A 25,644-nucleotide genomic window follows, 5' to 3' on the forward strand; every position below is an offset into this window, starting at 1 on the left:
AATCGGGATTCCGCCAGCCCACGCTTGCTGCTGTGTTTCCTCATAAAAGAAGCTTGCTCTTAGAGATGGCTGTTCATGTTGACCTACAGTGCAGCTCATGCTCATCAATTCTATGCTGCTGCCAAATGTACCTTCGTTCTACACATCTTTTTCAATGCCACCCTGTCCTTCCATTCATCCTCAGTTCCATTTAATACTTCCTTGATGAAAACAGAAATTTCTGCCAACCGCGAATGTCCTTAAAGCTCCCCCAAGATGGAATAGATGGAAACAGTGCCTATGAGGCATCTACTAGAGCATCCAGCAGAGGGTGTGTGGTTAAAAATATGAGTGTCCTTCCTTTTCCCTTGAGTTTCAGGAGCCTCACCTTTAACCTCAAAACAGGTCTGTGTGTCATGAAAAGCCACACTCTCAGGCACTGGCCCGAGTGTACAGAATCCTTTTCTCATTCAGAGAAATGTTAATGAGTGGGTCAAAGCTTTTAAATAATATTTTGGCTTATTCTTTTGACAGTGATAAATACAATCTGTGAAACTGTAATTTTCTCCAGATTAATTAAAGTGTTTTCCAATTAGCAAAATCCTTGCGATGTTTTATACTCTGAGATAAGCCGACTGAGTCGGGACTGAGAGGCAGCAGTAACACAGAAAGAAAGGGCACACAGTGAGCATCACCCACAAAAGCAGGGCAGACAATTTTCTGGAGGAGGCGGCAGAATGCATCCCAGTGTATATGGTCTGCTGGTCGGTGTCAGGTACTTCAGTGTGGTGGCATTTAGCCAGATTCTCCCTATTTCCACAAGCTTCTGACGTGGCTTCCTGCAGCTTGCTGTGGCTTAAAAGGTCTGACTTACTCACAATTATGCCACAGTCCCCCAGAAAATATTTACTCTGATCATGGCCTGATTTTTTTCAGATCTAGAGAAGTAGGCAAGAAGGCTGAGAAATTTAAACATTCTTCAAAAATGAGCTGCTAGAAGATTTAAAGAGAGAGTTGTAAATTTTGTGAAATCACTGGTGGCTTAAAGACATCAAATAAAATACCATCCTGCGTTCAGAGAGGCCTCTTTTCTTTCTATGGCTTAAGTGAGCCTACTAAGCATTGATGCCAGGATATACAATTTGAGGTGTCCTTTATTTCCTGGTTGAGGTGGATTGGTACTAAACTCCCTATCTGTCTCCTTCTCCATTGTCCACATGACTGTGACACAGAGCTTTTCATTTATTTAACTTGTTTATTTAATTATCACCAAAAGCTTAGAGAATAATCTGCAGATAAATCTCCCTTTCAGAGACTGAGTCTTCAACCACGGTCTCATTAGCACCTCGGCCCATGGAAACAACCAACACCTTGAGAGGCTGCAAAGCTTTCTGTGCTGTTTTGTCACCGGCAAGTCTTTGGTCTTTCACTTTGACCAGCCTTTATTTGTTTTACCATCATCAAGAATGGTAATTGGATACTTTCTTGGCCCTTGATCTTCTGAACCTCTCCATTCCCGATTGCATATCCATGGAGATTGGAGTAGGGCTCTGACTAATTAGAACTCCAGGGAAATTAGGATCCCTACTTGGAAGCAACTATTTTTTCTTTGTAACTTCTCTGCCTTCTTTTCTTTGCTGCCCTGTCCTCAGCCTTGCCCTCCAGCTCTGTTCAAGGGCATCTGCTCTTATCTCTCACTACACTTGGCTGCCCAAGGCCCTTGTTCACTTTCTTATTTTCTTTGGAAGGAGTTCAGGACATGCCACCCCCAAATGTGCTGCTTTCCTACATTGATTATTGAGAGCTGAAGACACTTGAAAACCAGCCAGGGCAGGGAGAGGCGTTCTTTCCTTGAACTCTCCTCACCTGCCTAAAACCTGATCCTCCAAGAGGAATTCAGTCGTCATAAAGCCCCTCCCTGGAAGTTTTCATCAACCAAGGAAGACTGACTGACCACAGGAGAGGAGACTAGAAGCTGACACCACACTCTGTCACACACACTTTGTCACACACTTTGTCACACACACTTTGTCACACACACTTTGTCGCACACTGTCGTATTTCCTATCTGTTGTTATGGGCCCATTCATTTTCCTAAAAATCACCCCCCCCAATTGCCTACCTCCCTTCTCTCCTTCCCCTTTGAAGACGGGTATACAAACTCTCACATCTTTTTTGCATATTCACTTTTTTCCCCTGTGATACCCCATGCATGTAATAATAAAAATTAGCAAATGTGTACACTTTTTCTTCTCTTCATCTGCCTGTTGTCAGTTTATTTCATAGAGCCAGCTATAGAAATTAGGAGGTGGGGGACTTTTCTTCCCCGCGCTGTGATCGCTCCTCCCAATTAGTGTGTGTCTGGTCCATAGATATTTATGATTGCCCCGATCTTCTATTTTCAACTGCCTCTAGGATATTCCCAGTTAGACGGTCCCACCTCCATCACTTCAAATAAATGCATCCAGACCTGATCTGCTGATCTCTGTCTCCTAAAACCAGCTTCACTGTCCCATTTCTAGGATTATTCTGGTTAGATTTTCCAAAAGACCGTTCACCTGATCTGGAACCCGAAGGAGACTAAGTATTTATTTTCTTTTGCATTGGTTGGAACAGGAGATGATGAATTTCTTGAGGGCGGCAGTTATTTTTAATGATTTGTATGTGTTGCCTATAGTGCTTAGTAAAGCATCTCAGCAAATACCTATGAATTGTGACTGGTTGATTAAAATGCCATGCTAAATGAGGCAAAATAGTATACTCCTCCAAAACGTAATCAACCATTAACTAAAAATTGGTAAGACATAGAGCCTTCCCATTTTTCTCACCACCAAAGTAATTACAGGTGCCTCGCTTACTAATGGTGGGTGGGTGGAAGAATTTCTAACCCCTAACTGTCAGCTTTGGTCCCGTTTAACCAAACTTGTAGCATGAACAGAGATGTAAATGAATTATGCTTTACAGATTTAATTCTAACTGGCCTTTGGGTGTAAAAAAAAAAAGAAAAAATGAATCCTGAGTGATGAAATCCTAAGACTGTCTTCAATCATGTCATAGTCATAACAGTACCTGGAGTAACTAAAAACAAAATGAAAACCAAAAACCCTCATTCCAAAAATATTCAAACTTCATTATAAAATGATTCTTTGTGTTTGATTACTTTGTGCAATCCACCATTAACAGAGCCGTGTATAGTCTACATTCTTCAAAGGCATTTATTCTGAAAAGGAATATGTCTTCAGAGACTCTACCCTATAGTGATACAAGAACTCTTTACTTTGATGCAAGAAAAACAACAGCAGAGGCTTGCTGAGAGGGGCCTGAGAATTAACACCCCTTCCTTTAAGAATCACCCTGGAGTCCTAAATAATTAGCCAACTGTGCAAGATTTCTTTCCAGCTTTACCGACTAAGTATACAGCCATGCGAGATTAGAAGATAGGTCGGCAGGATTAAGGGGTTTTCTATTAGACAGCAGTGGCTTGAATACCTAGGATGACTCTGTTAGAAAGATGCCACAGTTCTCTGGTGCGAAGTCCTTAACAGAAGGGATGGGATGTCAATTGTTTTGGAAAATAACTACCTTTTCAAGAGATTGCTGTGAAACCTGTTTACAATTTTCTTTATTTAATGTCTTCCTTCTTATTGCATTTTCTTTTTCTGAGCCTGGAATAAACAATTAAATGTCTTTGGTGGGCTATCATCTAACTTTTTTTGGTCATCAAAACAAGTTCCAGTAGTGAAAACTCTGTAAATAAATCTACTTTATGAAAATAGTATGTTGAGGCCATTTTTCCCCTAATGATTCTGTGTAGATGTGTCATTCTTTTATTTAATTAACCATTTAGTGCCACAATAATAATTATTAAATTATTATTAAATTTTTGACTAGTCATACTACAAGGAACGATGCTTGTGCCGAGAGGGATACAAAGATGAATAAGAACATAATAAGGAACTTAGATTCTAATAACAGAGTAGAACAGGTAGCTAATAGCCACAACAAAAGCAGGGATTAGAAATGTCAGCCATCTGCACCCACTTTATTGTGGTGGACCTCTTAGACTTTATTCCCAGAATCTGATTCTAATCCATTTTAGCCACCACCCCTTCACACAGGAGGGATGTTTTCCACCTCCCCGGGCTAGCCAAAACCTGAATTTAAGACCTCAGTTCCAGTCCAAAGAGCTTTGTTGAAAGTCTTTGGCTGCAAGTGTGATGCCCTCATTTTTTTTGTATTGTATGCCCTTAACCCATAGATGGACCTCAGAGGCGAGTCCCTTCTAAAGGATCACCTTTATTGCTGCCCTTTATCGCCAACGGTTTCTGTAAGGGTTTCACCTACCCTTCTATCACAGAATTGGATACAACCACTCATGCACTTTCTACAAGAACACGCCACTCCGTCCTCTCCATGGCACCCTTCCCAGTTCTTTTAAAATCTTGGGTCACCACGATGACACCTTCTGACATGCCAAGGTACAGCATAAAGCACATGCCAACAGGAAAAGGACTTAAAGGAGAAAATCTCAATTGAAGACCTGGCTGTTTTTTCTTCCTGACAAAAATGCCTGACTCACTCTTGCTGAAGTCATAAAAAGTATTACTAGAGACAAGACAACTTCATAGAAGGCATAAAAGTTGTCAATTGTGTGGCATTCCATCTTCAGTACCTCTCAGCATCAGAGCTTTCAATGCCCTTTTCCACAGCTTCTTCTAGAACCCATCCACAACAAACACTGTGTGGAAGCCCCAATATCCCACCCCAACTATATAAGAGAGACACAGATTTGGTCATGTGGGGAAGAAAAACGGGACCCTGGTCAGATCATACTCTGTTCTACTGCCAGTGGTGATGGAAAAGGGGTGGAGTTGGGAGAACTGTTATAGGAAGCAATAAGCTTGCCAATGGAAAATTTACAAACAAAATTTTTTTTTGTCTTTTTTTTTAAGGACCCACATTTGCTGCATATGGAGGTTCCCAGACTTGGGGTCGAATTGGAGCTGTAGCCACCGGCCTATGACACAGCCATAGCAATGCCAAATCCAAGCCACGTCTGCAACCTACACCACAGCTCACATCAATGCCAGATCCTTAACCCACTAAGCGAAGCCAGGGATCGAACCTGTGTCCTCATGGATGCTAGTCAGATTCATTTCCACTGAGACACAATAGGAATCCTAAGAACAAAATTGTTGAATCGAAGCAATACCAGACACAAGGCACTATGATGTATTAGCTTTTGCAACAGGGACAAAAATCTCCAAGAAATTTGGATGTCTTGAAATAACAACTATAACAACAATAATAACCAAAGTAGTTCTTTTTTACTCACATGAGGGCTGTAGATCTGCTTCAGTTCTGCTGGCCTTGATAAGCTCTTCTTGGCCCTGCTCTGTTCTGCCACCCAAGTTGAAGAAGTTTCTATATAGGACCTGTTATCCTCATAGCAGAGGATATGAATGCAAGAGAGCCTGGCTCAAAGTTTCTGATTAAACAGAGTCAATGTGATGGACATTTGCAACCCGCTGACCAAAGCACAGCTGGGCCAAGTCCAGATCACATGTCCTTCTCTCCAGGGATGTAGGGCAGATCATTTAGCACAGGGTGGGGATGCATAATCTGATTTCAGAGAAAGAGCAAATATTTGGAAACAATGATATAGGGAATATAGATTAGGGGACGGACGAGGAAGAAAGAGTTTCAGTTACTAGAGTGGGGTACAAAGTAGGGTCTTGTCCACAAGGAATGGACAATAACTCAATTAATAATTTTCACACACATATGCACACACATATCTTTCATTACAAGCAATAGACACCTAATACAAATAGGCTTTCCCACAAGTAAAAGTCCAGACAGGGTTGAGGCATGCCAGCTCTGTGCTCGCAAAGCGGGTTACTAACCTGACTAGTATCTATGAGGATGCCGGTGTGATCCCTGGCCTTGCTCGGTGGGTTAAGGATCTGGTATTGCCGTGAGCTGTGTTCCAGGTTGCAGATGCAGTTCGAATCTGACGAAAGATCTTGACAAGCCACCGCATTGTGTGAGCAGCTCCTCCAAGGTGCCCTTGCCTGTTTGTGTAGGAATAGAACCTTACTTCCAAACCCTTTTGTTTCCTAAAGCATTTTTTTCTTTCTCATGCTTTCAAAAAGCAATCAACACAATCAATTTAAGGGCTAATGGCAGAAGCAATGAGACTCTTTTCTCCATTTTTCCAGTGTCTCTCTGGAAGGGGGCCCTATGTGAGGCAATCACAGGCCTTGATTGTTGACAGTAATGAATTGATGAATTTTACCTGAAAGAAAGATCCAGCATTAAAAGCATTCTTTTAAAGAGAGAGGAATTTTTAAAAGATGTTTTCCTAGGAGTTCCCGTCATGGCGCAGTGGTTAACGAATCTGACTAGGAACCATGAGGTTGCGGGTTCGATCCCTGGCCTTGCACAGTGGGTTAAGGATCTGGCGTTGCCGTGAGCTGTGGTGTAGGTTGCAGATGCAGCTCGGATCCCGCGTTGCTGTGGCTCTGGTGTAGGCCAGTGGCTACAGCTCCGATTAGACCCCTAGCCTGGGAACTTCCATATGCCGCGGGAGCGGCCCAAAGAAATAGCAAAAAGACAAAAAAAAAAAAGATGTTTTCCTAGTGTTTAATGATAGGGTTATGTATTTGTGAGTAAATTAGGTTCAAATTTACAAAACCCCCAAAAAATGCACATAATTCTTCAAAGTTCTCCTCATCTTTGCATATAGGACTCATTGTACTGGTCCTGTCCTCATTCTGGTGCACTCAACAGGCTGAGTCAGCACCTCGTGTTTACTGTATTCTGCTAATGTGTGCACTGCTTGGCACCTGTTCTCTTTCTAATAAGGGCACAAAGAGGAGCTTAATCTTCCCTGTGCACTGTGCACACATATCCTGTTTGCAGAGGCAGAGCTGGAGGCCGGTTTCCTTCCCCATCCAAAACTGATCAAAGAAATCATATTCTCTTTCCACTGTGATCATCAGTAAGACTGATAGGCTGTTTTTCAAAGGTAAAAGTAGAATAGGCATCTGTTGAAAGAATTGACAAGACTGCTTATTTTATCTTCCAGCCAAAAACGAGAGGTCATACATGCTGGCACATGTTTGGTTTGGAGCATCATTAGGATAGTTTAGTTTTGTTTTTGTCTTGTGATCTCTCCACCAGATGTCTACTGCACATCCACCTGTCTGATAGTGCACATGCCTCTTCTACAGTATTGAGAATGCATTGGAACCCCAATTCCTAGGCTCTGCTGGCCTAGGGAAATGTGAAAGAAAAGAAGAAAAAATCAATAGAAATAATAGAACTACCAAGTACTATATACAGTTTATATAATATAAATATTTCACAAGAAGTCCATTGTAAATATTAGAAACTACTTTGATCAGCTACGGCTGGGATTAGAGGAAGGTTTGCTTGAATGGACTGAGAATTCTTGAGGTTGACCAGATGTCTGTGATCCCAGCCAGGAGCAATGCTGTTGCTCTCCTTTCTCTCCAGGTGGAGATGGAAGGATGCCTGAAGATGGGTTGTGGTGTCAAAGAGTCACAAGAAGGTATGACCCACTATTCTTAGCCTTTCTGGCTTCCACGAGGAGAGATATTTCTCTGCCTCAGCCCAAGCCTCACCAGCAGAGAAGCCAACCACCATTCAAATACTCATTGTCAGAACTTGGGCAAATTCTGTTTCCTTTAAGCCTGGGTCTCCTCCTCTGCAGGATGAGTAGGTTTTCCCCTGTGATCTCTAAAGCCCCTTCTAGTTCTAGAATTTGATTATTCTTTTTATCTAGGGACTTGCCCTCTAAAATAGTTTTTCATACCCCATGAGAAATGAAGGACAATTATGGTTCACCCTCCTCAAGGATGAATAAAGAAAGAAGAAGGAATTAATTTTTTTACTTTATACGTAATAACATAGCATTAATGAAATAACCAGAAATAGATTACAAGTCCACAGATGACTTGACTTCAAGTCAGGTTAGCATCTAGCTTTAGTAAAGTGCATGCTATGAAAGATGAGGACAGAGGTCAGAGGTAGACAGGCAGGAACCTGAATTCCAGTCCCACCTCCATGTGAGCTCAGCTTACTTTCCTCCTTGTTTGGAAAAAGAGAGACTCTATGCAACTCAGAGTTTTTTGCAGAACTGAAATTATTAAGCTATGTAACTAGTATGATGTCTGGTGTGCAGTAGTTCTCCCATTATCACCCTCCATTTTTCTGTTTAACTTCATTTCACTACATTTTCTAGGGGCTTATCCAGGAAAACCTTTCATTTTTGTAATAGTCTTTGTCCATTATTACGTGCTGACTATGTGCCTGACACCATGCTAATCCTTTACCTGAATTTCCTCTTTTAATATTTACAAAAACTCCCTGAGGTAGACACTGTTCTTATTACCAACATTTCCTAAATAAAGCAGCTCTGTGTTTCAAGATGTATTATTCCCCAAGGTCACACAACTAGTGGGTCCGGGAATTTGAAAAAATTCACTTAAGTACCAAAGTACATGCATTCAGCCACTACAGTGTAATTTATTATTTCCTATCTTGAGAGGCATGGAATGAGAGACCTTCGTTCTTTTTCCTAGTGGAAAAAAATATCAAATTAGTAATCAACTGCACTGTCAGCTTTGGTTTTGTAATGTAAAACTAAGAAGGTTTTAGTTTAGACATTAAATATTCATGAGTGAAAAATGTCCAGATAATTTTCTGGTTCTTGACTTTTAGGTCATATTTCCAGTGGCTGTAGTCACTGGACAAAGTACATGCATTCCAAGGGTTAACTGTTATCATTCAACTAAGAGAAATACAAAAAATAAAAATAATAAATTTTTTTTAAAAAGACATAATAGAAAAAAGGGGGGTGGTAATAGGAGTTCTCTTGTGGTGCAGTAGGTTAAGGATCTGGCATTGTCTTTGCAGTGGCTCAGGTCACTGCTGTGGCAGGGGTTCGATCCCTGGCCTGAGAACATTTATATGCTGCAGTCACAGCCAAAAAAAAAAAAAAAAAAGACTTAATAAAAGAAATACACATTTCTTTTAAAGACAAAGAGAGAGATAGAAAGAGGTTACAATATAATTAGTAATTCTGCCAGATAGAGACTCTTTGAAAACTGGCTGCATACTGAGTTTAATAAACAGTTATGCACTTTCTATTACTGGTATTATTTTAAGTAATAATTCTTACATGCAGAAATGAATGTGTAAAACACATGTGAGTTGAAAGATTTTTTTCTGAGATGTGCATTATTACCTGAGGACACTGGAGTAAGTTTCCTTCTTTACCAGGAAAAACATTAAAATGGTTTGATTTTGCCTAAGGCTGTTCTGCATTAAATTAATGGATGTATTTTCCTTAAATGTAACCTTTGCTTAATTAGAGGAGAAACTGTCTTATAAGGGCAAGCATATCATGGTATATGCCATGATAATGTGTGCCTTAGTATCAGACAAATGTAGTTTCACCCCCTACTTATTGAGTGGCCATGAAATTTCATATATAAAATTAGCACAATTATTCTTAGTGTTATTGGGAGGAAAAAAAGGGCTTCAGGTTGAATTTGGGAGCTTAGGCACACATCACCTACTCTCTCCTGTGACCCCATCAAAATGGGAGCAATAGAGAAAAATCGCACAAACCCTCAAGGGAAAAGAGAATGAGAAATGGAAGGATAGCAGATGAGGGATATCAACACATTTTCTGGAAGATGAAAAGCGGATGAAAAGGTGGCAAATTACAAGCAGAGAAAGTTAAATCCTACATGTTCAAAGAAGGGTGAGAAGCAAGCGGACTGTGTCACAGAACTCCAGAAAGACCCAGGAACTGGAGGCACAGTTGGGGACTGTGCTAAACGCAAGATGATGTATTAGGAACCTTTTCAAGGAACACCTAGACCCATAAATCTAACTTCTACCCCTGCATGGTGAGGTGACTTCCTTCTCCTACCTCATCATGAGAAGAGAAATATCTTCTCTAATGGAATTGAGCACAGGTGGTGAGGACCTCAGAAGCAACAGGTGTGGCAGGAGATAACTGCAAGGAACACAGGTAAGCAGGAAGGTTAAGGGAAAGTCTACTTACTAAATGGTGACACCAGCATGACTGATGTAAAGATAGACACAGTTAGAGAATGTAAAGTTTCATTTACCGTTTGGCAAATATTAAAAAAATAGGAAGAGAATTACATGAGCAGAGGACAATATAGCATGAGTCCAGATGGAAACAAAGGCATCTTGGGATGCCTACATGCTCTGTAAAAGGTCACAAGCAGCTGCTGCTATCATTTTCCAAGTGTAAAGGAAGGACAATCCAGTTCTCCTAGTGGGGTTTACCCTCCATATAACCTCGTTCTACTTCAAAGTTCTGCAAATGGCTCGCAAATCCACATGGTCATGGTATATAAGCGAATACCAAAAAGAAAATCCAATTATCTCCCTGAAGTTTTACTAGAACTGGATGGACTGAAGGTCAGTTGTCCAGTCAGAGCACACCTCAGCCTATGAGGTTCTTTTTGAAGCCACCTTCCATAAAACTGAAAATTTCCCTCCAGATTACTCCACTTAGAAACTCACAAATGACAAGATATGACCACATAGAAATTGTAATCAGTTTTTAACTGCTTTACTCTTAAATAATAATGCACAATCCAAGAGTTCCCTGGTGGTCTATCAGTTAAGGATCTGGTGTTTTCACTGCCGTGGCTCTGGTCACTGCTATGGTGCAGGTTCAATCCCTGGCCCTGGAGCTTCTGCATACTGCAGGTACAGCTAAAAATACAAAAAATGCACAGTCCAGAAGAATTAGTCATATGAAAAAATTGTCTAATTAAAAACAGACTAATTTTTAAAAATAAAGAAAATCAGAGACAAAAAAACAAACAAAACAATAAATAATGACAACACAAAGAACACAAGAAAGTTACATAAAATGTATGTACATATATGTGTATATATGCAAATATGTGTGTTCCAGACAGAAACTTAATAAAAGATCATGGAACATCAATAAGGTGCTGTATAAAAAAAGAAAAATTAGAGGTCAAACTCTTACCCCAAAAGAATTAGAATGCTAAAAAAGAAGTATATAAAATCTGCTTGTGTGAACCAAGAAGGTGAAATACTTATACACCGAGAACTATAAAACATTGCTGAAATAAATTAAAGAAGACTAAATAAATGGAAAGGCATCCTACATTAATGGGATGGAAGACTTAATACTGTTAAAATGCAATACTACCCAAAGCAGTTTCTAGATTTTATGCAATCTATCAAAATCTCAATGACTTTTTTTTTAAGAGAAAGAAAATCCACCTAAAATTCATGTGGAATCTCAAAGGATCTTCAAATAGCAAAAACAACCTTGAAAACAAAGAAAAAATTTGGAGAGCCCACACTTCCTGATTTCAAAATTTACTGTAAAGCTATAGTAATCAAAACAGTGTGGTACTGACATAAAGACAGATATATAGATCAATGGAATTTAATAGAGAGCCTCAAAACAAACCCTCACCCACAATGGTTTTTGAAAAGGGTGCCATGATCATTCAATGGTGAAAGAGCAGTGTTTCAACAAGTGGTGTTGAGAAAATTGGGTATCCACATAAAAAAAATAATGAAATTGAGCCCTTACCTTACACCATATCCAAAATGAATCAAAGATCAAAAGTAACAGCTAAAACTGTAAAACTCTTAGAAAAACCAACAGTATTTCCCAACACATGGGGGAAAATTTCATGACTTTGGATTTGACAATAATTTCTTTTTTATGACAGTAAAACACAGGCAACAAAAGAAAAAATAGACAAAATGGACTTTGTCAAATTAAAAAAAAACCTTTTATGTATCAAAGGACACCATTACAGAGTAAAAAGTCAACCCACAAAAATGTGAGTAAATATTTGCAAGTCACAGATATAATAAGGAATTAATAACTAGAATATATAAAGAACTTCTAAAACAACAAAAAACAAGCAACCCAATTAAAAAAGGGCAAATGACTTGAATAGACATTTCTCCAAAGAAGATATACACTTGGCCAATAAGCACACGAAAAGATACACAACATCATTAATCATTAGAGAAATGCAAATGAGAACCCCAAAGGTGTACCATTTCACACCTATTTGAACAGCTGTGACTTAAAACAAAACAAAAAAAAACCACAAAAAAAACAGAAAACAAATGCTGGGAGGATGTGATGATATCAAAACTCTTATGTGCTGTGGACAGGCATGTAAAGTGGTGCAGCCACTGTAGAACACAATACAGGAATTCCTCAAAAACTAACATAAAACTACTACATGATCCAGCAAGTCTGTTTCCAGGTATATCCCCCAAATAACTGAAAGAATGGTCTTCACCAGATATTTATGCCCTCATTTTCATGGCAGCATTATTCATAACTGCTATGGTAGAAGAAAGCCATGTGTCCACTGATGGATGAATGGATAAACAGATTATGGTATACATGCAATAGAATATCATCCAAGTTACCTCTATGGAATTTTTTTTATTTATTTATTTATTTTTTTTATTTTCCCACTGTACAGCAAGGGGGTCAGGTTATCCTTACATGTATACATTGCAATTACATTTTTCCCCCACCCTTTCTTCTGTTGCAACATGAGTATCTAGACAAAGTTCTCAATGCTATTCAGCAGGATCTCCTTGTAAATCTATTCTAAGTTGTGTCTGATAAGCCCAAGCTCCCGATCCCTCCCACTCCCTCCCCCTCCCATCGCTATGGAATTTTTAAATACAACTCTTGGAATTCCTGCTCTCCCACCAGAAAAAAAGGAAGAGAGAAGGAAGGAAGGAAGGAGGGAAGGAAGGAAGAGAAAGAAAGAAAAAAGAAAGAGAAAGAAAAGAAGGAAGCAAGCAAGTCACAATAGGAGCCAATACTCACAGACTTGTGGTTGCCAGGGTGGGCGGAGGAAATGGGTGGGATACACTGAGAGGTTGGGTTAGTAGATGCAAACTATTACATTTAGAATGGAAGAATAATAAGGTCCTTGTGTATAGCACAGGGAACCATATCCAATCCCCTGAGATAGACCATGATGGAAAATAACATTAAAAAAAGAATGTATGTATAAATAGGATTGAGTCACTTTGCTGTCCAGCAGAAATGGCACAATACTGTAAATCAACTACATTTTAAGAACAAAGAAAAAAACAATAAGAATCAATACTATATAAAAGAGAATCAGCAGAAACATCAGACAGTAGAAACAGCTCTGTAGCTCCAGACATTGCAATTATTAGACATAGATTTTAAAATAACTGCTCTTATTATGGTCTAGGAGCTAAACCACAAGATTGACTATTTGCGCAGAACTGGAAAACAAAAAAATAAATCTTTAAAAAGAACATTTAATTATAGAAAAAATTAAAATATAATAACTAAAATTAAGAACTCAATGTTAGGTTTTACAAAATGTTAGAATAACTTGAAGAGAAAATTAGTGAATCAGATAGAAGATCAGGAGGGATACATCCAGAAGAAAACATAAAAGAATGAAAAACACTAAAGAGAAGGTTAGACAACACTGGGAAAACTGTTACAAGTCATAACATACATAATGGCTCTGAACTTTCCAAGATGAATGGAAAGCATCAACTCACAGACGCAAAAGTTCCGAAGAAAATCCAAGACAAAAAGCCAAAAAGAAACCCACACCTTAAAATACCAGAGTAACACTGGGGGCAGAGGAAGAGAGGGATAGAGAGAGAAGGGATAATAAAAGGCAAAAAGAAGAAATCATAGAAGCAATCAGAAAAATTACTTTCAAAAGAACAACGAAGCTTAAAGTTAATGGGGTAATATCTTCAATGTTCTAAATCCTGTTCTGTAGCAAAAACATCCTTCAAAAATGAAGGTGAATTAAATATACTTTTAGACAAACAAAAACTGAAATAATATATTACTAGCAGACCCGACTTACAGAGAAAACTTAAGGATATTCTTTGTGCAGGAGACTTATTCCAGAGAGAAAGTTTAAGATGCAGGAAGAAATGAAAATAATAAATACATAGATAAATCAAAATAAATATTGACTGTATGTTTTTATTTTCAGAAGGTTTATGTTGTAGGCAGAATTAAAATTGCAGATGAGAATAAACTAAAGTATTCAAATGTCCTTGTGATGCCCAGGAAGAAGGTAAATGAGTCAGGATGCATGCTGTGATTTCAGGAAGAACTGCTAAGAGTGCATACCTTCTACACTGCCAAAAAAAGTGAAATAATTTTTTAATTCAAAAAAAGTTGAGAGATAAAGATTATGGAATAAGTAAGAAAATAGATATTAAATAGGCTATAGAATTATACTCAAATGTAATATTTGTATGTTGTAGTCAATATAAAAGAATAATAACTCGAAAAGACAATGCTTATAAGTATGATAAAAAGTCTATGCAATTTAGGGAAGACACATCTAAAACACAAGGATACAGAGAAATTGAAAGTAAATTAATATAAAAATATTTCATGTAAACACAAGCTAAAATGAAATAGGAATATTAACATCAAAGTAGAATTCAAGACATTAGCATTACTAGATAGGAGGAGAAGCACTTTAAAATAATAAAATATATGATTTACCCAGAATATATACTAAGTCGACACATGTATGTATCTAAGAACATAGCATTACAACACATATAAGAAAAAGTGGGAGAAATATAAGGAGAATTAGACAATCGGGGTAAATGATAAAACGAACAGACTAAATACCAACAAAGATTTAGATTTGAATACACACTCAGCAAATCAGATCTAAAGAATGTCTATAGAGTACTGCATCCAACAGCTGCACAGGGAGCATCATTTTCAAGGGCAGATGGACCACTTAGCAAATATTGATCATATATTGAGTCATAAAGAACAAGCCTCTACAAATTGCAAAAGATTAAAAGCATACAGTGTCTTCTCTGACCACAAAGCAATTAAGATAGGAATACATTTTAAAATAGTTATCAAAGCATTGTATGTTTTGAAATAAAGTTTGTAAATATCTAAAGGTTAAAAAAAAAAAGAAATGCGGTAAGGAATTAAAATAACGTTGAAATTCAAGAGAAAAGAAAATTAAAAATCAGGAGTTCCCATCGTGGCTCAGTGGTTAACGAATCCAACTAAGAACCATGAGGTTGCAGGTTCGATCCCTGGCTTTGCTCAGTGGGTTAAGTATCCGGCGTTGCCTTGAGCTGTGGTGTAGGTCGCAGATGCGGCTTGGATCCCACGTTGCTGTGGCTCTGGCGTAGGCCGGCGGCTACAGCTCCAATTCGACCCCTAGCCTGGGAACCTCCATATGCTGCAGGAGCAGCCCTAGAAAAGGCAAAAAGCAAAAAAAAAAGAAAAAAAGAAAAAAAAGAAGAAGAAAAATCAGAAAATATTTCAAGCTAAATGTTAATGAAATATTCCATATCAAAACTTGTGAGAAAAGAAGATACACATAACACAAAATTTTCAGCTCTAAATGCTATAAATTAATAAGTAGTGACATCAATAAATCAGAAAAATAACAACAAAATGCACAAAAGTGGAAAAGGCGTAATAAAAAGCAAAAATCAGCAAAATAAAAAATAATATACAAATAGATTCAACAAGCCCAATGTTGTTTTCAAGCTGATTTTTAGTAAAGCATATTGTACATGCAGAAAAGCTCACACATGAGTGAGTGTACGGCTCAATGGACTTTCACAAAGTGAACATCCTTGTAAGCCACACCCCGATCAAGAGAGTACTCTCAGCACATACGATGCCGTACTATGCTCCCAACCCTTACTACGCCCTCACGAGAAACTGCTGGCCTCATCTCTGACAACATGAATTATCACAGATTAATGGATATGGATTTTTATTTATATTAATGGATAACAATTCATTTCTTCAAGATGAATAAAATTGACATATCCCTGGGGGAGGGTTATCAAATTAGAAAAAAAAGAGTAAGTACAAAAATGTCAAGAATGGGAAAATCAACATCATCATAAATCCCACAAAATAAGGTAGTAAGTTAATATTATTAAAGTCTTGCATGGGATAGGAAATTATTTTTTCAGTTCCATCTTAAGAAAACAGAAACAAGGAAGAAGAGAAATCTGAATAATTCTTTAACTATGAATGAAATCGAATATGAAATTTAAAACTTTCATGACAAATCTCAAGGGCCATACGACTTCAAAGGGAATTCTTCAAACATTTATGGATGGAATAAGTTCCAATCTTATGTAAACTCTTTCAAAATATAGGGGAAGAGGAAATAGTCTCCCATTTATTTTATAAATAAAACTAAACTATGTTACCAAAACTTGACAAGGATATTATTAGAAAGAAAATGTATTAGCTAATGTCATCATGTTCATCAGTGCAAAAATCCTAAATACAATATTAGCAAACCATATTCAGTGAAGTATAAAAAGATGATAATACAACAAAATTAATTTTATTTTTTCCACGAATACAAAGTTGAACAATAGAAAAATCAATTTTATTTGCACAAAATCATGTAATAATAGCAGTAAATGAATATAGTCGATTGACTCATTGACCTCAATTCTTTACTCATCTATTAGGACTAGCACACATCTACATTTTTGCCATTGCCACACTGAACTCAGCCTTGTGACTTATTTTGACCAATAAGATATTAGTACATGTGATATAAGAAAATACTTAAAATGTGCTTGAATAGTTGGACTAGCCTTCCTGCATATCTGCCATCATCATGTTCCGAATGTGTCCCCAAGAAGCTTGCTGGTCCCAGAATGGAAACATGAGGAACAGACTCGAGCTTAGTCCGTATGTAGTTAGTTCTGAGACCAATAAAGCCCAGCAGGGCCCAATCTAGATCAGCTGTTCGGTTGTCATAAGCCACCGAGTTTCGAGTTTTGTTGTGGTTTGTCCCTACACTGCACTATTACGACAATGACTGATGGATACAACACATGAAAGGATTTGGTAAAATCCAACATTTTGTTATAATAAGAACTCTTAGCACACTAAAAGTTGTAGAGAAGTTTCTTAATTTGACAAAGAACACCTACAGACTCCTAGAGCTAATATTATACTTAATGATATGTAGAAAATCCAGAACCATCTATAGATAAATGACTAGAATCAATGATGAATTTGGAAAGATTGCTGGATACAAGGCCACTCTACAAAAACAAATTATATTTCCTTATACTAGCAGCCCGGGTAGAAAATATATGTAACATCAATACCATATACTAGCAATAGCTTTAGAAAGATAAATTTTTAACAAGAGATTATTTGCAACAGCATCAAAATAGTTATTGGGAATTAATCTTTTAAAATAGTTTTTAAGACTTCTAAAAAAAAATTTAATAATACCATGTTGAGAAGGATAATGAGACCTAAATAAAGAGATCAGATGGTGTTCATGAAATGGAAGACTCAATATTGCAAATATCTTACCCAAACTGATATATAGATTCACTGCAAACCCATAAGAACTCCAAGATACTGTTTTTGTGTTTATGCATGTGTGAAGCATACTTCGAAATGGCTATTGCAAGAAGAATTGGGGAATATTTGCTCCATTGAATACAAAGACACAATAAAGTTGTGTTGATTAAGATAGAGTAGAATTGCTGCATGGAAAGACAAACAGACCAGTGCAACAGGATCAGAAGCCCAGAAGCAGAAACATGTATGCATGAGCACTTGAATTATAATGAAAGTAACACTACAGAGAAGAGAATAAGGACAGATTTCAATGACTGACTCTGCTATAATCATATATTCTCATTTTAAAAAACTTGGCCTTGCCCTCACATCATCTATAGTATCCAATTCTAGCGAATTTTAACCTAAATGTGAACAAAACCTAATCAATCACAAATCAATCACAATCATTTGTCCTTAAGAAAATAACATGTAGGAGTTCCCGTCGTGGCGCAGTGGTTAGCGAATCCGACTAGGAACCATGAGGTTGCGGGTTCGGTCCCTGCCCTTGCTCAGTGGGTTAACGATCTGGCGTTGCCGTGAGCTGCGGTGTAGGTCGCAGACGCGGCTCGGATCCCGCGTTGCTGTGGCTCTGGCGTAGGCCAGGGGCTACAGCTCTGATTCGACCCCTAGCCTGGGAACCTCCATATGCTGCGGGAGCGGCCCAAGAAATAGCAAAAAGACAAAAAAATAAGTAAATAAATAAATAAAAAGAAAATAACATGTAAACCACAATAAATTACCATTGTACACCCCTAGAATGGATACATTTAGAAAGAAAGGTCTAAGTGGTTTTTTTTACGTTTTTGTTTGTTTTTGTCTTTTTGCCTTTTCTAAGGCCACTCCCACAGCATATGGAGGTGTTGCTGCCTACGCCACAGCCACAGCAACACCAGATCCGAGCCACATCTGTGACCTACACCACAGCTCAAGGCAACGCCGGATCCTTAACCCACTGGGTGAGGCCAGGGATTGAACCCGTAACCTCATGGTTCCTAGTCGGATTCGTTAACCACTGAGCCATGACGGGAACTCTAGGTCTGAGTGTTGATGAGGAGCAACTGGAACCCTCACGCTGCTGGATGGAGTGAGAATTGAGGCAACGTGTTGGCAAACACTGATATTCATTACTCAAGTGAAGCTATGCTGACCCTATGATGCAGAAATTACTCATCGGTATATGTGTAACGTAAATATCCATCGACAGTAAAAGGGTTCACACGTTGTAGCATATTTATACAATAGAATGCCGTAAAGAATAAAAACGAACTTATATGCAGCGGATGAATTTGTCAAATATAATGTCGAGCAAAAGACTAAAAATGACATCCACAGTATAATTCCAGCTATAATTTTTTTTTTAAAAAAAGGCAAAACTTAGCTGTAGTTTTAAAGAATGTGTGATGTATAACCGTAAAGAAAGCAAGGACATGGCCATCTCCAAGGTCGGAGAGTAGTTACATTTACAGTGTGAGGAGCAGCTGTGTCCGGGGAGGAGAATCTATGCGGGTATTGGGGCAGCTGGCATTGTTCTATTTATTATCTAGACTGGTGGGTACAGGGAGCTTAATAATTCATTAAGATGGACATTTATTATTTATAAACTTATTCTCATGTGTTGTTTTACAATTCTCTAAAAAGTTTAAAAAAGGAAAAAGTGGAGTTCCCATTTGTGGCTCAGAGGTTAACGAACCTGACTAGTATCCATAAGGACGTGGGTTTGATTCCTGGCCTCGCTCAGCAGGTTAAAGGATACGGCATCCACGAGCTGTGGTGTAGGCCACAGACATGGCTCAGATCGGCTTGCATCCCGAGTTGCTGTGGCTGTGGTAGTCTGGCAGCTACAGCTCCGATTTGACCCCCAGGCTGGGAACTTACATATGCTGTGGGTGCAGCCCTAAATTAAAAATAACAAAAACAAAAACAAAAACAAACAAACCCTAAAAGCTAAAGTATAAAACTTCCAAAAGAAAGTATAATAGGAAATCTCTACAACTTTAGAATAGGCAATTTCTTCGACAGTACAAGCTATTAAAAAAAACTTGATAAATTGGGCTGCAATAATTTTGGCTAAATTCATATTGCTCTGATTACCTAGCTTCATAGTAACTCATAAAGTAATGGAGTGTTAAGTTTTTCTCTTCTGTTTTTTTTTTTCCCCAAGATTGCCTTGGATAGTCTAGGTCCTTTGCGTTTCTGGAGTCATTTTAGAGTCAACTTGTTACTCTCTACCAAAACAGCCTGCTGAGATTTTGACGATTTATTTTACTAAAAATATATCGAAGCTCTTGAGAATTAGCCATAAACCCCCAAAGTTTCGTGTCTGAATTCTGCTGTTAACTAGGTATGTACTTGTGAATTGAAGGTGCGGCTTCGTGGTTAGGATCCGAGTGCCAAGCTAGAGGCTCCAGATCCAAATGCAGGCTCTGCCATTTACTAGCTGTGCGATACCCACATGGGCTGAACTCTCTGTGTCTCCAATGCCTAATCTGTAAAAACAAGGATAATAATTGTACCTAGTTCAAGAAGCAGTAGCAAGGTAAATGTGCTAATGTATAGAAAAGCCTTAGGTCAGGGACTGGCATGTATCAAGTACTATGTAAATGTTTACTCTTATTTTTATTTATTTTTTTGGGTCTTTTTAGGGCCACACCTGCGGCATAGGGAAGTTCCCAGACTAAGGCTTGAGTCCGATGATGCAGCAGCTGCTGGCCTACACCATAGCTCACAGCAACACTGAATCCTTAACCCACTGAGCAAGGCCAGGGATCGAACCCCCACATCCTCAGGGATACCAGTTGGGTTCATTTCCACTGAGCCACAATGGGAACTCCTGTTTGCTCTTATAATTATATACTGTATATATTTTTTTCCTTACCTCACTGCAAAATTTGTTTAAGGTGGCTTACCATGGTACATAAAACATCAATGTAGCTTCAATTAAAAGTTAGGACAAAAGCAAAGAGTAAATAACTTGCGCTGATTCTGGGTTTTTTTCCATATTTTCCAAAAGTTCTCATTAAAGATACTTTTTCTCTCTTGTGGGCATTATTTTTAACAGGAATTATGGCTATTATGGCTTTAGATACATGGATATGAGAGAAAGTAGATCCAAAAGAAACAAAAATGTGAGCAAAGCCTCAAGGAGGCCTGTGGCCGAACAGAGCCAGCAGACCAGCCAGGGAAACAATGCTCGTGAGTGATGGGCAGGGAGAGGAGCTCCCTGGAGTCACTCGACAAAGAGTGTGGAGCTCAGGCTGAGGAATCCCACCCAGGGGAAGAGAAAGTGAAGGCTTTTGAGGAAGGAGCTGGCATCACTCAAGGAGTGTCTCACAATATTAATCTGACTTTGGTCCTTATTAATTTCATAATCTGACGTGTAAGAGTCATCATGGCAAAATCCAAACTGTTTTAGTGAAAGGCAGCAGAAATATGAAATAAAGTAAAAGTAAGGAGATCCAGTTCTGCTGGCCACAGGATGGACCGTGCGGAGCAGGCTGGCCATCACTCATCTTCAGAAACCCGGGTCTAAAATGCTTGTGTCCTTTGGGTAACTTTGCTAAGCATCAGAGGGAAATATTTCAGGACCTCAGAGTTCTTGACTCATTTTTCATATCGTTTCCCAAGCTGCAAATAAATTTAATGAAAAGAGAGAGAGCCAGTGTTCCTGAGAAATGGCTTTCCTTTTTCACCCCTCTTGCAATTAACGTTGAAGTCACCTGGAAGGCATTAACCCTGGAGGTTCCAGTGACCTGGGGCTCTCACTGGTCCACCTAGTCCTGGGCAGCTGGTTCCGTTTACACTTTGCTATAACATCACACCCAGCACGGGAACAGAAAACCCCTGACCACCCCGAGGGGGGATTTCCTCTGTCCCTAATTTCCTAGGGGTAAACAGGGAAGTGATGGTAGCTAAAACCTCAGCACGGAGGGGCAATACTCTTTTTTTTTTTTTAATTTTCTTTTCTATAAAATTCTCCGGAGAGTCACAAAGTTACAGAAGCATCAGAGGCTTGATTAGACAACCTAGAAAAAAAGACATTCCCAATGGCTGATATGAAACCAAAAATATTTTATTTTTTATTTAAAAAAATTTTTTATTAAAGTATAATTGATTTACAATGTTGTGTCAAATACTTTCAATGTAGGAAATATAAAAGAGAACAGAAAGGAAGTGGTGTAAGGTCCAGTTCTAATATCTGCATCCAAACCTACAGATTAGGGGAACTCTAACTATACAACTAAACGGATGCATGTTTGTTGATTTAAAAACAGAGGGCAGTTAAAGATAAATAAGATTGGCTAAGAGACTCTATCCCACCTTAAGGTGAATTTTAACTTGGACCGAAATAGTACATGCCCTTCCTCCAGAAAGTCATTTCATAGATTTCCTTCTGAGAGGAGAACAATTTTTTCTTCTTCTGGAAATAACAAGCATGTCTTTTATTTTTCATAGAATTCCTCACTTGAATGCCTGAGCTACATCCTATGCTTTCCGAGTCAGAATCCCGAGGCGAAGGGATTTCTCCCCAAAACTGATTCGTGGGGCTTCTCCAACAACATTCCAGGGTTGGCTGAGAACATCCTAAGGGCTGCATCTGATTTTCAGGCTCTAAAAGCCTGTTTCGTTTTTTAGCCAATACTTTCCCTCCCCTCTAACCTACAAAAGAATCTGCTTTTCTCTCTCCAATTTCACCTGGATATTTTTCAAAAGCAAATGCGCTCTGAGGCAGGAGAGGAACCGAAGGGGATGAGATTCAGTGAAAGGGTTTTATCGGCCTGGTGAACGTTAATTTCAAGGTAAGATTTCAGAGGAGAGTAAGAGCATTTCTCTTGCTGTACGGTAGGACCTCATTTCATATTTCATTTATTTGGGTTCACTCTCTCTTCTTGGTGAGCCTGGCCAGAGCTTTGTCAGTTTTGCTTACCCATTCAAAGAACTGGATCACTATACCATAGAGCAGAAATTGACGCAACATTGTAAATCAACTATACTTTAAAAAACATTTCTAATATGAAAACTAAAAAAATAAAAATGGAAATAAAAAGAATTTATTCTATCCAGTTTCTTCCAGAGGTGGGAAGAAAATTGAACAGCTCTTAAAAACAAAAAACCAAACAAAGCAAAAAAAAAAAAAAATCAAAACCAAAAAACATTTCCTGACATGCTGAAGCACTGTAAGTAGACATTTCATTGTAAATACATTTTGCATCTTTTGGTGACATTTACAGAAATAAAGAAAAGGGAAGCTGTGTGACTCCTAGATCTCAACTTAGCTTGCTGTACAATGAAAGGCGGAACGTGGGGGAAGTGTGTTGACGTTGGAAACCTATTACTAATTCAGGAGCAAATGCATGAGGAGGCGTTTCAGTGCTGCGGTCCCATCAGATACTATCAAAGAGCTGCACAAGGAGACAGTCTCTTCATAGCTCATGGGGCAATTCCATGTTCTTTGCGGGGGAGAAGGTTTCTTATCAACAGAAGTGTGCCCTTGTGAGTGAATTGTGAGGAATAGCAATTATGTGCTGGACTACTTAATTCTGCAGATATTCTTAGTGAGGTTGTGAAAGTGTGTAGCTAATCAAAATCAGATTTCAGCGTCTTCTTGCAGTGTCATTCTTCAGTAGCCCCAGTCTTGCTAGCCTGGCTTAATGCAAAGTAAAGTTTATTAGGAATTTTTTCTTTGATGTTCAAATTAGCACTAAGACCCATCCAAAAGAATCACTGAAGTATCAGTGCTTCAGCCACTCGCCCCCACCCCCTCAGAATACTTCTAACTTTGATACAAGAAATGCAGCATTTATTTTTTATTTAGTATTTAATGTTCTCTTTTCTTGACTTAACAATAAAAATAATGTCCAGCTAATAGTGCTGATGAAATCAAGTAAATTCTCGTACAATTGTCTATGTATTTAAAGATGTTAAAAAGAACAAAGACTTGGGTTTTAGATGGAGACTTATTGCCCATATATACATCTTAATGACTATGCGGTTTCTAAAAAAATGTTTTCCATCTACTGCTGAGAGTGACTGAGCTTGAAGTGTACACTTGCTGGAATTCAGCTCAGTACTTGCAGCATCTAAGCACATAGTCTCATATAACTTAGTTCGGTTCACAGGGCAAAAAAAGTAAAACCCTTAATTGTCAGACAATGAAAAGTCTACATAATCTCTGAGATTTTTTAAAAACCCTAAATATTAGATCCCCTGCTAATTGTAAGATAAAAGGACTTATTCCTTTTCTCAATGTAGGAATAATTCTAGGAAATCAAAAAGAGCTTTGAAAAGAAGATGCTTAATGGAAAATAGTCTTCCCAAAATTCATTTTGGGGAATATTTTACTGGGACATACCCAAATATCTTTTTATTTCCAAGAATGTATATTTTAGATTTCTAAAATAAGAATGTTTTAGAAACAGATGTCAAAATCAATGAGTGTGATATACAGTCACCAGAAAAATGAGGTCTCTAAGATTTATTTACACTCTGAGAACTGAAAAGCAGGCATGAAATAAGAGGAAGTTTGGGACATAGCTTTTTTGTTGGGGGGGGGCAGGGGTGTGACCTAGAAATGGCCAAAGCATAGGACCCATGGATTTGGGGGAGAGAGATTTCCCAGGTAAATGGAAACTAGCAGAGCCTACTTTTCTACCAAAAACACAGAAAGAATCAAGATCCTGCTGTTACGCAAGAGGGCAGATGCCAGCGTCCCAGAAGAAACTGCAGATTTAGGAAGAGATTCCCCATGATTGACATGGGTGTAGTTCACTGTCCAAGTCTAAGAAGCCCCTGGAAAAGCTGAGCCTGACTAGGGGGTGACTGGTCTGGAGATGGAGCCACGGCAGTAGAGCAGATCTTAGGCTGGGACGCGTTAGGGAGAGGACCAGAGATTCAAGACCTGGATGTGGGATGTATCCAATTTTACAGTAAAAGGAAGGTGGAGGGACCTAGTGCCAGAAACAGGCTTACCCATGGATTTTAATTCAGTGCCCATTTAATTCTCTGTATAGAGATTTATTTAGAAAGTTGGGTGAGTTTCTCGATATTGGGTAGGGAGAATTTCTAAGGTTTGTGTTCATCTCTAAATTGCTTTAGGCTTCCAAATAACATGACATTTCACACAGACTCCCATTGCATGAGCTCAGTGTAGTAAATAATGGAATGCTGTTCACCCAGGCAGGGTTTTGTTGTTTTTTTTTAATTGAAGTACACTTGATTTACAATATTATATATGTTTCAGGTGTACAAGACAGTGATTTGAAATTCTGAAAGCTTATATTCCATTTACAGTTATTACAAAATATTGGCGATATGCTCTGCAGTAGATCCTTATGGCTTGTATACTGACACCTAGTAGTCTGTAGGAGTCTAGCAGTCTCAATGTTCTAGCCTTACCTTACTCTTCACACCTTCCCTCTCCCCACTGAGAGCCACTATTTTTTTTTTTTTTATATCTGTGGGTTTGTGTCTTTTTTGCTATATTCACTGGTTTGTTTTACTTTTAAAATTCTACATATACATGATATCATATGGTATTTTTCTTTCTCTACCTGACTTACTTCATTGAGCATAATACCCTCCAAGTCCATCCATGCTGTTGCAAATGGTAAAATTTCCTTCTTTTTTTTTATCAGCCAGACAGTTTTCCCCCTCTACTCATTATCACTTCTAACGTTGAGCACTAATTTCTTCCCAAGGCAAGATTATCCTCTATTTCTTTATCTTCCTCACAGGTTTTGAGAATAGAATTAATTCTTAAAATTGAAACAGTCAAAGATTGCTGACTTGATACAGTTTTGTGTGTTTGGGTTGTAATGGTATTGGTTCCTCCAAGAGATTTTCTGCGTCTGATTGAAGATAAGTTCATGGCTCAGTTAATATTACCAGATTCTCATAGAATGCCTTTTTATAATCCGAAACCCTCAAAGGACAATGTGATTTCAAATCCCATATTTAAGACTTGGTTAAGAAATAAAAATCATCCAAATCCCTAATAAGGTGATTGCCCTTGTGGCCTTACACTCACGTGGCCACAGCAATAAATCAAAGGCAATTTCACCGCTTGGGGATGGAAGGCTAGTTTTACTCTGTTTGTACCGAACACGACAGATAGTCGCCTCTATCCGAGCCCTGGAAGAGATGATTCTCTCTGAAGGAAGACGCCAGAGGAGTCATGT

The 25,644-nt window shown here is 38.5% G+C and overlaps 1 protein-coding gene across 1 annotated transcript in view; it reads right to left on the minus strand.

The window, feature by feature from the left end:
- The window catches only part of MRPL32 (mitochondrial ribosomal protein L32), a 44,215-nt gene continuing 24,335 nt past the window's right edge, over positions 5,765 to 25,644 (minus strand). The window contains exon 3 of the mRNA XM_021079164.1: positions 5,765 to 6,053. Coding sequence (XP_020934823.1) covers positions 5,784 to 6,053 — 270 coding nt within the window. The 3' untranslated portion in view covers positions 5,765 to 5,783. The remainder of the gene's footprint in view (positions 6,054 to 25,644) is intronic.

Source organism: Sus scrofa, chromosome 18 (genome assembly GCF_000003025.6).
Source record: "Sus scrofa isolate TJ Tabasco breed Duroc chromosome 18, Sscrofa11.1, whole genome shotgun sequence".
Lineage (NCBI taxonomy): Eukaryota > Metazoa > Chordata > Mammalia > Artiodactyla > Suidae > Sus > Sus scrofa.